Consider the following 14,797-nt stretch of genomic DNA (forward strand, 5'->3'; position numbering starts at 1 on the left):
TCGGCTATAGATTTGGGTGGGGCCTAAGCGACAAAAGCGTTCAGCTACATATCTGGGCGCAGCTGAAGCGACGGAAGCAGTTGGGGGCATTTGGCTATAAATCTGGGCGGGGTTGAAGACTCGCGAACGGCGTGCACAGCTGGCCGGCTGACGCGGTTGAGCAGACGACGAAATGAAAAAATCAATAACAGCAACGAGAACGAAGGTGAAGGGAGAATGAAGGCTGACGACGGCTAGGGCTTTCGGGCGCACAGAAGAAGAAAAAAAAATTGGGGGGAAGGGGAAGGTCGTGAGTGAGATGGTGAAGGAGGAGAGAAAGAGTTTTTAATTTGAGAGAGGGAAATGAAAATGAGAGAGGAAAATATCATTTTATTTGATAATTTTTGTAGGAGGGAAACCAAATTTGAGAGGAAAATGAAAATAGGAGAGGGAGGGAAACAAAAAATAAAGTCTCTACACGATCGCTGAGTAAAGTAAATGAGGAGAGAAAGAGTTTTTAATTTGAGAGGAAAATGAAAAATAAAGTCTCTACACGATCGCTGAGTAAAAAATAAAGTCTCTACATGATCGTTTAGCTCTGCTACACGATCGTTGAGTAACACTAGACGATTGCCTACCAAATGTTACACAATCGCTGAGCTCGACTACACGATCGTTTAGCTCTGCTACACGATTGTTGAGTAACAAAATGTTATACGATCACCTACCCAATGCTATATGATCGCCTACCAAATGCTACACGATCGCTGAGCTCGGCTACACGATCGCTTAGCTCTGTTACACGATCACTGAGTAACACTAGACGATCGCCTACCAAATGCTATACAATCGCTAAGCTCGGCTACACGATCGCTTAGCTCTATTACATAATCGCTGAGTAACAAGATGTTATACAATCGCCTACCCAATGCTATACGATCGCCTATCAAATGCTACATGATCACTAAGCTCGGCTACACGATCGCTGAGTAATACTAGATGATTGCCCACGAACACCCCACAATCGCTTACCCGAAACTACACGATCGCTTACCAATTTCTATATGATTGCCTAACAAATGCTATACGATCGCTTACCAAATGCTACACAATCGTTGAGCTCTGCTATACGATCGCTTAGCTCTGCTACACAATCGTCGAGTAACAATAGATGATAGCCCACAAACACCCTGCGATCGCTTCCCCGGAACTACACAATCGCTTATAAAACATTACATGATCGCTTACCAGTTTCTATACGATCACCTACCAAATTGGAGGCTTATCAAATATCCGAAATATTCTGTCAATCTCCGCTTTTTTAACCCTTTTACTTGACATGAAAAAAATGTCAAGTAAGAGCTTCTTATACTTGACACGTGAACCGTGTCAAGTAAGACCTTATATTACTTGACACGAAAATCATGTCAAGTAAAGGTTGGCGTGAAAATTTTCGAAATATTCTGTCAATCTCCGCTTTTTTAACCCTTTTACTTGACATGAAAAAAATGTCAAGTAAGACCTTCGTGTCAAGTAACGGTTCGCGTGAAAATATCCGAAATATTCCGTCAATCTTCGCTTTTTTAACCCTTTTACTTGACATTTTTTTGTCCAAAATCATATTACTTGACTTTTTTTCCACAGAAACATCAAGTAATTAAAAACTACAAGTGTCAAGTAATGTAGATTTTGTAGTAGTGAATATACATCACATGATCTTAAACATGACGCACATTAGGGGTGTGCATAAAGACAACGAAAACTAATCCGACCAACTGAAACCAACCGAATTAAGGTCAGTTGGTCGGTTTTTTATTTTCTCACACAAAGTTATTGTCAAATAACTCGATGGAGTGAGACACATCTTCTCTATGAATAATGCTTATTTGTGTACCTCAATCCATAATTACAAAATGTTCTCATCTTTTTTTTTTTTCATTATTTTACTGCTGGGTAATTATTAATCTTTTGGTTTACTTCACAATTTTTTTTTTTTATCTTTTTTGAGTTTTATTTCCAACACATTTCTTTAATTATCTTATCAATCAAAGTACAAAATAGTTTATTTTATCTTTAAAAAACATACCCATGCATGAATTTAGTTCAATAATCATGAGATGGAGAATAAAAATAATTACCTCCAAAAATGGTAATTGATGTCTCATCTACGATATTATGATCGTGGATTAATCTTAAAAATAAATTAACATATTATTATTATATTTCCTAAAGGTAGTTCTCAATTTGTAAGTAAGAGACATTGTCATTTCAACCTCCCATCCAACAGCACAACAAGAACTCCTCAGCCAACCACAGATCAAAACCAACCCCCAATTTCACAGCCTTTGCTTTCACAATTCATAAAGTTACCAAAAAAAAAAAAAAAAAAAAAAAAAAAGGTCAATTTTACCGTTGGTAGATCACATTCAAAAAGACCATTTGGCCAAATGGTAAATTCTCACTAGGCATTAGCCCAACTTTTTGTTTGATTTAAACTAATTAACCACATTTACTTAATATATGGTTTTTGTTTTTTGTTTCAATTCCTAATTGCTTTGAATTTAAGGCTAAGCCTCTTTTAAATTTACTTTTTGCTTTACCATACCATGCAAGCTAAAGTGGGTGTGACATTAAATATTTTATATTATTATTTCAACCATATTATAAATATACTATAGTTTCTACCTCTTCCTTTCACCATAAATCCCCCCCTTTGAACATCAAATAACATATATCCCTCTCTGCATTTGATATTCTTTTTGTCATATAATAATCTAGCAAATAATGGATGCATCAAAAGTTCTTGTGTTCTTAGTCTTGTTTATTGCAGCTACAACAATTCCCGGTTTCCACGCTTCCGAGCCCGACGCACTTCAAGACTTATGTGTCGCTGAAACTTCCAAAGGTATATATGCAAGTGATCATAATTAATGAACATATGTGTATGCATTTATTATAACTTAAGGCAATGTTAGTATTGTCGTTGATGTAGCTTAAGTCAATTTTGTTTTTAGTTCAAAAAAAAGTTTTTAACTTTTTTTTTTTCAAAATTTGACTGGTTTGCGTAAAAATATTAATAGTAAATAGATAATATAACATATAAATTTACGAGTAGAAATAGTATTTGTGAACTTAATTTTTAAAAAATCAAAAATTGAATCACATTTGGTAACTATTTAATTTTTTGTTTTTATTTTTTAAAATTAAGTCTATTTCATTCACATTTCTTACCATGATTTACATCTTTCTTAAGAACATGGGTTGAATTCTTAACCAAATTCTAAAAACAAAAACAACCTTTTGAAAACTAAAAAGAAATTTAGAGGTGGAAATAATATTCATATGTTTAATTTTTAAAGTATAAATTAAAAAAATATATATAGTTTCCAAACGAAATCCAAATGATTATCAAACATAATCTAAACTAAAGAAGTCGATAACCGCTAATAGTATAGTTCAACTGACATAAAACATTTACTACCAACTATGGTAACTGAACAAATAAAGTTGCCAACTATAATCTACCGAACATTCGACAAAATAACTTGAATAATGTTCTTAAAATATAAGAACTAAATGACACGACATTGAAATTAACTCAACCAAATTGTTAAAGGATTACTAGTATCAGATTTTGAAAAATAATAATAATAATAACGATAATTTTTTTAATGGAAATAAGCAGAATGATAGTTATTCATTATATACTTTCAAATTTCCAATGGTAACAGGGATAAAAGTGAATGGATTCCCATGCAAGGAGGATACCAACATAACAGCCTCAGACTTCTTCTTCGCTGGACTAGCAAAGCCTGCCGCCATCAACAACTCCGTCGGATCTGCGGTCACGCTGGCCAATGTCGACAAAATCCCCGGCCTCAACACCCTCGGCATTTCCTTCGCTCGAATTGACTACTCGCCTGACGGTGGCCTGAACCCACCGCACATCCACCCACGCGCCACCGAGATCGTCTTCGTCCTCGACGGTGAACTCGACGTCGGATTCATAACCACCGCCAACAAACTGATTTCCAAAACCATAAAAAAAGGCGAAATCTTTGTCTTCCCCAAGGGCCTACTCCATTTCCAACAAAACAAGAAGGATAAACCTGCTTCTGTTATCGCCGCCTTCAACAGCCAGCTGCCCGGAACTCTGTCGGTTGCCGCCGCCTTGTTTTCCTCCTCCCCCCCGGTTGACGACGGTGTCCTCGCTAGGACTTTTCAGATTGGGGCCGATGAGGTGGGAGAGATTAAATCCAAGATTGCTCCTAAGAAGAAATGATCACGATTATACATATACGTAGGTATGGTTAATGAGGAATAAATTTTCCTTTAAGAAAAATTAAGAATAATTTTGTTCGGTTTCTACCGACTCAACTTTGACAGTGTGATCGAGAATACAATTTTAATATATCAATTAATCTACATTCATGTTGACAGATATATACTTATATTATATTCTTTTATTGTAATATGGTTATATATGTTACTTGTTCAATTTAATCTCTAAAGTTTTAAGTTCTCTTATTATAATTTAACATTTTTAATTATATATTTTAGTTTATGAATTTTAAAACTGAGACATAATAAATTTATATGGTATGATTATGGTAGTAAAAATATTTATCAACTAGCATAAACAAGGTCGGATGGGAAAGCTTTCCTATTCCAATCTCCAAATTTGGTTTAGAATAATAGACTTTGAATTTTCAATTTCGTGGGACTTCAATGAAGTTTGAGTTTCTATTTTCTTAAGGCTAATTGTGCTTAAATTAATTATCCATGGTATAATTTTCATATAATACTAACTACATGTTACATGTTACATGAATGCTAAATTAATATATATTAGCGTTGATTTATTAATTAAACACAACACTTTTCTTCTTTTTCAAGTTATCTTTCCATATCATCATCTAGTCAATTTTATGTTTAAATTTAATTGATTTATTAGTTGATGGACCTTTTACATCTATTTTTGAAAACTCAATGACTGTCATGACCAATTTAAAACATTAAGGACCAAACACACACATTCCTGAAAAGTCAAGGACCATAAGAATATTTTTCCCTAAATTATATTTTGAGGTTATTTTACTATGGTCGTTTTTTAAGTCAAAATGAATAAAAATCGAAACAACCACTACAAGAAAATTCATTTTCAGTGACAATTTTTTTAGTGATGCAAGCAAATTTCGTTGGTGAAAGACAATTTTTAGCAACATGTTAAAAAAAACTTTGCTGAAAATTGTTATTAGGAATGCACTCTAAATTACCCTTTCTTCTCTCTTGCAGAAGGTTGTTCTGAAGCTGGATTTGCACCACATTAAAGTCAAGAAGAAGGCCTTAAAAGTTAGTCTCCACTCTCTCAAGTCAGATGGTGAAGACTTTGAGAAATAAGGATTTTAGTTTTTTTTTTTTTTTTTTTTCATCACCATCTTACCCTCCCCCTCTCTTTTTTGAGACTGTTTCTAGTGTAGCTACTTATTGATGGGATTGTATCTTTCAATAGTAATGGTAATAAAAATGGATTTGTGGAATGGATGAACCTATAAAGGAGGATGCCAACACTGTAGATTCGAGTATTGGAGGTTCTCCTTCGAGTTTTTCTTCCTACAAGTTTGAGGTTTGTGTTCTTCTTTTTTATTGTTGTTCTTTACTCGAATATATATATATATAAGCAACTCATAGCATGCTAGAATATTTAATGATTTTACTTGTATTGAATAAATCTTACTGTTTATATGTTTTCTTAAAGTTAATATATCTTTGTCATATCTCATCATTCTTGAGGTCACAAGTCTTTTCCATTACCTTGCTTTTGTTGAAAAGTTTGTCATTATTAAATTTTATTTGTGGCATTTAGTGTAACTTTTGGGTTTTGTGACTTTTAGTTTTTTGTAACCGATAATGATTTTTGAGTTACACGATTTATGTGAGTTATGAGCATTTGATGACATTTAAGCTTTAAACCATTGGCGTTCCTATGGTTATATTTGTAAGCCTATATAAAGGCATACTTAGTTGAATGGAAAAGATATACTCTCATTTTTCATATTTGTCCTCCATGTTTTTTCTAACATAGTGGTATCAATGCTAGTAGAAAATATTGAGAGAAAAATGGTCAACGGTGGGATAGATTCACTTCAACTACCAATGCTTACCAAGCTCAATTATGAAAATTGGAGCATCAAGATAAAAGCGTTACTAGGAGCACAAGACGTGTGGGAGATCATGGAGAACAGTTTCCAAGAGACAGAAGTTGGAGCCGATCAAGCACAAAGAGATGCGTTAAAGGAGACAAGAAAGAAGGACAAGAAGGCCCTTTATATCTTGTATCAATTGGTGGACGAAGATACGATTGAGACCATCGCCAATGCGAAGACATCAAAGGCGGCATGGGACAAGCTCCAATCGACTCATAGAGGAGCCGATCGTGTGAAAAAGGTACGGTTGCAAACCTTACGTGGTGAGTTTGAATCTTTACAAATGAAGGAGATGGAGGTGATAGTGGAATATCACACAAAAGTAATGGCTGTCGTCAACCAATTGAGACGAAATGGTGAAGAAATCACTGATGTTCGTGTCATGGAGAAGATTCTACGAAGCCTAAATACAAAGTTCGAGATTATCGCCACGACGATCGAGGAGACACAGGATCTCGAGAACATGACAATTGAAAAATTTATAGGCACGTTACAAGCCTATGAGGAGAAAAAGAAAAGGAGGATGGAGCAAACAGAGACCATTGAACAACTTCTCCAACTCAAAATTAAGGAGGAGAATAGTCGTGGACGTGGAAGAGGTCGTGGTGGTCGAGGCCATAATGGAAGAGGTGAAGCCAACATCGATGTTTCTCAAAACTCGTCTAAATCCTCAAGAGGAAGAGGAGGTCGAGGTCATGGAAGACGTAATGGAAGGTCCAGAAGAGATAAATCTCAGGTAAAATTTTATAATTGTAACAAATATGGACATTATGTGGATGAGTGTTACTCATCTCAAACAGAGTCGATTGATCGAAAGCATCAGGACCGATCAACCGCTAGCACATCAAAAGCCCATCAAGGGCAATCAATTATGCAGAGGAGAATGGAACCTTATTTATGGTTTCAAAGGGAGAAGAAGAGAGTCAAGATAGTATGTGGTATCTTGACACAGAAGCCTCGAATCACATGTGTGGAAAACGCGAGATGTTTGTGGAGTTGAACGAGATGGAGAAAGGTAATATTGTCTTTGGAGACAATTCTTTGGTTGCCATCAAAGGAATAGGTAAAATTCTCATTCGGTTAAAAAATGGAGAAAATCAATATATCACAAATGTTTATTACATTCCCAATATAAAAAATAATATATTGAGTGTAAGACAATTGTTAGAGAAAGGTTTTGAAGTTCAAATGAAAAACAATTGTTTGTATTTGAGGGATAATCATGAGAGACTTATTGCTAAAGTCTACATGACCAAAAACTGAATGTTTCCTTTGATATATATAATGATATTCCAAAATGCTTGAAGACGTGTTTTGAAGATCTCTCTTGGCTATGGCATCTATGGTTCTGGCACCTCAATTTTGGAAGTCTAGAATATTTGTCGAAGAAGAAGATGGTGCGAGGTTTACCACACATTCACAAGCCAAACCAAGTGTGTGAAAGGTGTTTGCTTGGCAAACATCATCGAAGTAGTTTTCTGAAGGAGTCTATGACAAAAGCAAAGAAGCCTTTAGAACTCATCCATGTCGATGTGTGTGGAATGATCAAACCGAGTCTCATGGTAAAAGTAAATATTTCCTTTTCTTTATTGATGATTTTTCTAGAAAAAAATGGGTGTACTTTTTGAAGGAAAAATCAGAAGTATTTGAAATCTTCAAGAGATTTAAGACACGTGTGGAGAATGAAAGCAACCTTACAATCAAGGCCATAAGAATCGATCGAGGTGGTGATTTCACATCAAATGAGTTCAAACAATTTTGTGATGAAAAAGGCATCTGACGTCCGTTAACAGTTCCAAAGACACCGCAACAAAATGGCGTGGTGGAGAGGAAGAATCAGACAATCTTGAACATGGCAAGAAGCATGCTAAAGAAAAAGAAGATGCCGAGGGAATTTTGGGCGGAGGTTGTAGCTTGTGCGGTTTATTTGACAAATCGAACACCAACTAAAAGTGTGCTTGACAAGGTGCCTCAAGAAGCATGGAATGGAAGAAAGCCTAGGACTGGTCACTTCAAGATGTTTGGAGTATTGCGTATGCTCATGTGTCAGAAGAAAAAAGGACCAAGCTCGATGATCGAAGCGAGAAACTCATCTTCATCAGCTATGATGCAAGTTCAAAGAGTTATCGTCTTTACAATCCTTTGAATGGGAAAGTAATGATTAGTCGTGATGTTGTTTTTTATGAGGAAGCCTCTTGGGATTGGAATATACAAGAGGAAGAGTATGATTTCCTTCCATATTTTGAAGAAGACGATGAAAATGAGCCAACCAGGGATGAAATGTGTTAAGGTTTGCTCATTCCAGTGCCACCTCATTCAACCGATCGATCATCATCTGAAGGTTCATCCAGTGATTCGGAGAACGAAATTGGCCCAGGAGGAACTCGAAGTCTACGGGAACTTAATGAGGTAAATGAAAATCAAAATGACATAATTCTCTATTGTCTTTTTGGTGATTGTGAGCCTATTAGTTTCCAAGAAGCCATTGCAAGCAAGAAATGGAAGGATGCAATGGATGAAGAAATTCGAGCGATAGAGAAAAATGACACATGGGAGTTGACCAAGCTTCCAAAAGAGCACAAACCGATCGGAGTGAAGTGGGTATACAAGATAAAGAGAAAAGTCAATGGTGATGTTGAGAGGCACAAGGCGAGACTAGTGGTGAAAGGGTATAGCCAACGACATGGCATCGATTATGATGAGGTATTTGCCCCTATTGTTCGCCTTGAAACTATTCGTTTGATTGTTTCTTTGGCAACCCATAATCATTGGAAGATACATCAAATGATGTCAAATCGGCATTCTTGAACGGAATTCTTGAGGAAGAGGTCTATGTGGAACAACCATTGCGTTATGAAGTGAAGGGTGAAGAAGATAAAGTGCTTCAATTGAAGAAGGCACTTTATGGTTTAAAGCAAGCACCAAGAGCATGGAATTCAAAGATTGACAAGTACTTTCAAGAGAAGAAATATACGAAGTGTCCTTATGAGCATGCCCTCTACATCAAAATGCAAGGTGAAAGCATACTAATCATTTGTTTATATGTTGATGATTTAGTATTTACCGGAAACAATCCTAGCATGTTTGATGAGTTCAAAAGAGAGATGGAAAAGGAGTTTGAAATGACGGACATTGGTCTCATGAGTTACTATCTTGGGATCGAGGTCAAAAAATGTGAAGATGGGATTTTTATATCCCAAGAGGGCTATGCTAAAGAAGTGATCAAGAAGTTCAATATGAATGATGCTAATCCATGGAACACCGATGGAATGTGGAGTCAAAATCACCAAGCAAGATGGAGGAGAGAAGGTAAATTCTACATATTTCAAAAGCTTGGTTGGAAGTTTGAGATACTTGACATGTACAAGACCAGATATTCTTTATTCATTTGAAATTATTAGTCGATTTATGGAGGAACCGACAGCAATACATTGCAAAATGACAAAAAGAATACTTCACTACATCAAAGGGACGATTAGGTATGGTCTTTCCTATGTCTCTTCTAGCAATTTTGATATTGTTGGTTATTGTGATAGTGATTGGAGTAGTGATTTGGATGATCGAAAGAGCACTACAGGGTTTGTGTTTTTTATTGGTGAAACGGCATTCACATGGATGTCAAAAAAGCAACCCATAGTCACATTATCAACATGCGAGGCAGAGTACGTTGCAGCAACTTCATGTGTATGTCATACAATTTGGCTAAGAAACTTATTGAAGGAGTTGAAGTTTCAAATGGAAGGTCCAATGGAGATTTTTGTTGACAACAAATCGGCCATTGCCTTAGCCAAAAATCTGGTATTTCATGGGAGGAGCAAGCACATTGATACCCGATTTCACTACATTTGGGATTGCGTAACGAAGAAAGAAGTGGAATTCAAATATATCAAGTCTCACAAGACCAAGCGGTGGACATTTTCACAAAGCCCCTCAAGTTGGAGACTTTTATCAAAATGAGAAGTTTACTTGGTATAACAAATCAAGTTTAAGGGGGGTGTTGAAAAGTTTGTCATTATTAAACTTTATTTGTGGCATTTAGTGTGACTTTTGGGTTTTGTGACTTTTAGTTTTTTGTAACCAATAGTGATTTTTGAGTTATAGGAGTTATGTGAGTTATGAGCATTTGATGACATTTATAGCTTTAAACCATTAGCATTCCTATGATTATGTTTGTAAGCCTATATAAAGACATGCTTAGTTGAATGGAAAAGATATATCTCTCATTTTTCATATTTGTCCTCCAAAAACAGCTTCCTGGGCTCCACTAAAAGTGGTTTTTTTGTTGTGACTTTTGGGCTCATGTCTAGTGCAGAAGTGAGACTTGCTGCTCTTGACCAATTATTTATCTTGGGTACGATATAAAATTTCATTTGGATCAATGTCTTTTGTTATGAAATTTCAAGCATCTTTTGTTTATGATTTCCATGAAGTTGTTCGTGTCTATAAATTTCTAAGTATTTTTATTTATGTTTATACATTTTCCTAAAGTGGTTTGATAGAGTTACTTGTTTGAAAGTGTGATGCCTTTACTCTTCATTTTTATACCTTTGTGCTACTAAATTCCATAATGAATTGTGTTGATAAAGTGTTCTTGGCTTCTCTTGACAATGAGCTTTGTTTTCATGTTAATGAGTTTTGTTGAATTTGAATGTAGAACATGTTTTGCCATATAGTTTGTGTGTATTTCCTCCTCACTTCTACTCCCAACATATTGAGGTTTATCACCTCTTTCACCCAAGTCTACCTCTCGTTCGTCACAGGACTGTGGCAAATAAGTTTATCTGGGCATGAATCAAATTCTTTAAATTCCCATTATTTTTTTCCATTGATGAACTCCCAACAGATAGATTTGATACTGTTCGGTAAGGCTCTAATTTTATTGTGGTTTTTGTTTTAGTCCTTATGATCAAATTTCAATCAAGTGTAATGGCAAAGAAACTGTTACAAACTTTGATCCTTCAATACAAGATTTCATGGATTCGAATTAGATGGAGATTCAAAGAATTTGGGTTGGTATTACTAATTATCCTTGATGTAATTTGATAATTATAACTTAGATCGACATAACTTGATGTCATTTGGCATATGTATTGGAATTTTTGTGATGTAAATTAAATTAAACTTCTAATAGTGTTGCTACTAATTTTATACATAGTTTACTTGAAGTAATTTGACAATTATAACATAGGTTGGTACTATGTAAAATGAAAAATGTATATTTACTATTGTTTAAATTTTTAAATATACAAATATGTGATACGTATTGATATTGTTCGAAGTGTTTATATTCTAAATTTATAGTGACATATAATATAAATTTTACCGATACTTGCGCATGTCGCAAAAGATGCTTGCAATGTCCTAAATTCCATATTTTTAACAACAAGCTTTCATGTTGCTAAAAAAGGACTTGTACAGACTAGCTTGCAATGTCGCTATAAAAAACAAATAGTGACATCTTGTATGTTGCTAAAAGTACACTTTTAGTAACGCATGAGCGTCCGTAAAAATTAGGCCTTAGTAGCGCTTAGTCAACACATCACTGAAAATTTTAACTATGCGGCTATGGTGACATTCACAGCGACGCGCTTTTACACGTTGCTAATCATTTTAGCGGCGTTTTTTTTTTCCTTTCAACAACACATTTTGTTCACCACTAAAAGTGAATTTTCTTGTTGTGAATCACGAACCACCAAACGAAGGCCATCAGAAGAACAAAAGCTGAAAAGACGTCTTTCCAGATCTAAAAGGACCTAGAAGAGGGTGCCAAGGAAGCTAATTTATGAGTAACTTTGTCCTCCTCTCTAGGGACCTTACAAAAATGAAAGATATTAATAGAATTAACGAGATTAAGAGCCTCTTTAACAAAAAGGTCAACTTCAGACAAATCAAAGTTCTAAAGATTTAATAATCTTACCACCTCTAAAGAATTATACTCAACTTCCACGTGAGGATTGTGTCCATGTCATTGCTTATCAATCTCAATCCGACCATCTACCACAACTTTTGCTTCCAGAACCTTGCAAAGTGACTCTGGCCACATTGCATCAATGTTGAGCTTCCAATGGCCCTCCTCAGGAGCTTTCCAATTGCTTTCCACCCAACGAGGTAAGAGGGGAAAAAAGGAAAGTCTGTCCAAGGGGACTTTCAGGGTAAGCTCATACGTTCTTTTTGCAAGGATTTTCCCCATATGCTCTTTGGGATTTACCTCCTTCAAACACTCTCAATAATCATAAGAAAACTAAGAACCACTGCCCAAGGTAAACTCACTAACATCAAAGGGGAAGAAAATATTCCAAATCTTTTTAAAAACTTTACACTCCCATATTAGGTGACACGTGGTTTCCAAATGATTCTTGCAAAAAGAACAAGAAATGATAGTAGCAATCACTTTCTTTGAAAGAATATCAGTCGTAGTAATCTTAATCTTGAGTAGCGCATCTGACTCCCACACACCCTCCCAAAGCTAGCAAGCTTTCCTTTCGACGACTGAGAGACAGGAAAAGAGTCGAGTAAATGTTTCCTTAAGTGTTAAGTGCTTTTCACATAAAATTTTTCTTTTATGTCTATGCTCCAAATAAGTAAAGTTATTGTCTTTTTTCTTGTTAATAGTCTATATACCTTAACTGAAGTAGAAGGTTTTTTTTTTTTTTTAGATAAACAAATGTCAGTTAACAAAAAGGGGAGTAAGAGAGTATTGAATAAGATAGGGAAAAAAAGGAAAAATAGAGAAGTAAGAGAGTATTAACGGTTTCTGTTCAAATACTAACATTAAGGATATTTTCTAACTTTTTTTTAAAAAAGTCTAAAGGCATTTTTGAAACTTTTGAAAGTTTAGTGATATCTTTTAAACAAAAGATTGATGGTTTCCATTTAAAATTAACAGTAAGGATAATATTATTTAACTTTTTTTTAAAGTTTAAAGGTATTTTTAAAACTTTTGAATGTTCACATGTATTTAAGAAAAAAGTATTCTAAATACCTCTTAATTCTAGGATAAACTTAAAAAATACTCATGAACTTTCAAAAGTTTTCATTTTTACCCTTACACTTTAAATTAATGCTTCAAAATAACCTACGTCAACTTTTTCTATTAAAAATGAAGACGAAAAAGTGACATGGTGATGACTAGTGGTATGCGTGGTATAAATGGTAAAACTTCAATTACACTTAAATCATTTCATTAGTTATTTCATTAAAATGAAGTAAAAAAATAGTGTGAAAAAGTAGGTAAAATCAACTTCTTTGACAATGAAAAATTAAATAATAAAAAAGTCCAAGGAGAAAAAAGTATCTATGAGAATAGTAAATTAATGGGAGAAAGACTGAGGTAATTAGTGAAGTAAATGGGAAGTACTTCATATTGTTGATATTTCCAAGAAAAAATAGAAGATTAATGAAGGTAGTCCTTTCTCCTCTTTGATATTTGTCATATTTTTATCTCCATTTTAAGTAGAACAATTGATGTAATGAGCCTAAAAAAAGACACTAATGTAATTGTTTCGTTGAAATAGTTTCATTGACTAAGAGTTAAAATGAAAACTAAACTTTTAAATAGTAAAAGTATATAATTGAAACATATCTCAATGTTCAAGGGTATAATTAAAACTTAATATACACCTCATGTATCGAGGTATCTTGTATAAAGTAAAATATTGATTTAATCCTAAACTTTAACGATTGTGACACTATGTCTTACTAGTCTTTGTGAACTAAAAATATATAATAAGTTCTAATTCTCTTTGTGTCTAACAATTTTTTTTAATAGGTAATATTATTATACAACAACAAAGAGGATCTCACAGTCCACGATCAAGGCACCACAGCAAATAAAGCACCGACAAAAATAGAGCTCAAAAGGGATAAGCCAACAAAGTAATCTACATAACCAGAAGACTGACACACAAACTAGAGAAATAGAAAAGAACAAAATCCATCCCGAGGAAAAAAGATACAAGCAAAACCCACAAGCCAAGAACAATACAAGAAACCAAGTCCAAACAAAAGACATCCAAATTCTTATACTTTAAAAATGTTAAATAGGTATTTGAACTTTTCATTTAATGTTTTAAAAAACTGAGTTATGCTCTCTTTGACAATTTCATAACATTTTTAATATTAAAAAAAAATTTAACAAATGTATTAGACATAAAATTAATGTTTGTATCTTATGTGGATATTAAACTTTCAATTTTGTGTCCAATAAGTTCACCAATTTTGAAAACGTTAAACATAATAAAATTGAAACTGAAAGTTGAAAAAATTTAGTACAAATATCAATTTATACATCTGAACTTTGGAGGTTGTATCAATTTAAATCATAAACTATTGATTTGTATCAATTTAAATCCTGAACTTTAGGAGATGTATCATTTTAAACCTTGAACTTTGAGGATTCTATCAATTTAAATCCCAACCTATTAAATGCATCTATTTGAACCCTAAACATTCATAAACATATACCAATTTAAACCTTAACTTTCATAAGGGTATTAATACAATTATGAAAGTCAAAGTTTAAATCGATATAACTATTAGTTTGGAGTTTAAGTTGATATATTTATGAAAGTTTATAAAAATTATGAATTTAAATTGATATGATTATTAATTTA

At 34.1% G+C, this 14,797-nt stretch overlaps 2 protein-coding genes across 2 annotated transcripts; both read left to right on the forward strand.

The window, feature by feature from the left end:
* Window positions 1-2,669: 2,669 nt before the first annotated feature.
* Window positions 2,670-5,519, forward strand: LOC120070119 (germin-like protein subfamily 2 member 4). Its single transcript, XM_039021976.2, has 3 exons — window positions 2,670-2,884; window positions 3,711-4,283; window positions 5,275-5,519. Exons 1-2 carry the CDS (start codon window positions 2,764-2,766, stop codon window positions 4,259-4,261), a joined length of 672 nt encoding a protein of 223 aa, XP_038877904.1. The 5' UTR covers window positions 2,670-2,763; the 3' UTR covers window positions 4,262-4,283; window positions 5,275-5,519.
* Window positions 5,520-6,099: 580 nt separating this feature from the next.
* LOC120070118 (uncharacterized) lies at window positions 6,100-7,185 on the forward strand. Its single transcript, XM_039021973.2, has one exon. The coding sequence runs from the start codon at window positions 6,100-6,102 to the stop codon at window positions 7,183-7,185; it is 1,086 nt and encodes a 361-aa protein (XP_038877901.2).
* Window positions 7,186-14,797: the final 7,612 nt, after the last annotated feature.

This window comes from Benincasa hispida, chromosome 12, assembly GCF_027475165.1.
Source record: "Benincasa hispida cultivar pf3 chromosome 12, pf3_genome.v1.1, whole genome shotgun sequence".
NCBI lineage: Eukaryota > Viridiplantae > Streptophyta > Magnoliopsida > Cucurbitales > Cucurbitaceae > Benincasa > Benincasa hispida.

Coding starts and splice junctions, on each gene's coding strand:
- LOC120070118 (XM_039021973.2), top strand. CDS start 6,100: ATGGTCAACGGTGGGATAGATTCACTTCAACTACCAATGCTTACCAAG.
- LOC120070119 (XM_039021976.2), top strand. CDS start 2,764: ATGGATGCATCAAAAGTTCTTGTGTTCTTAGTCTTGTTTATTGCAGCT. Junction 2,885..3,710: donor TGTCGCTGAAACTTCCAAAG/GTATATATGCAA, acceptor CAATGGTAACAG/GGATAAAAGTGAATGGATTC.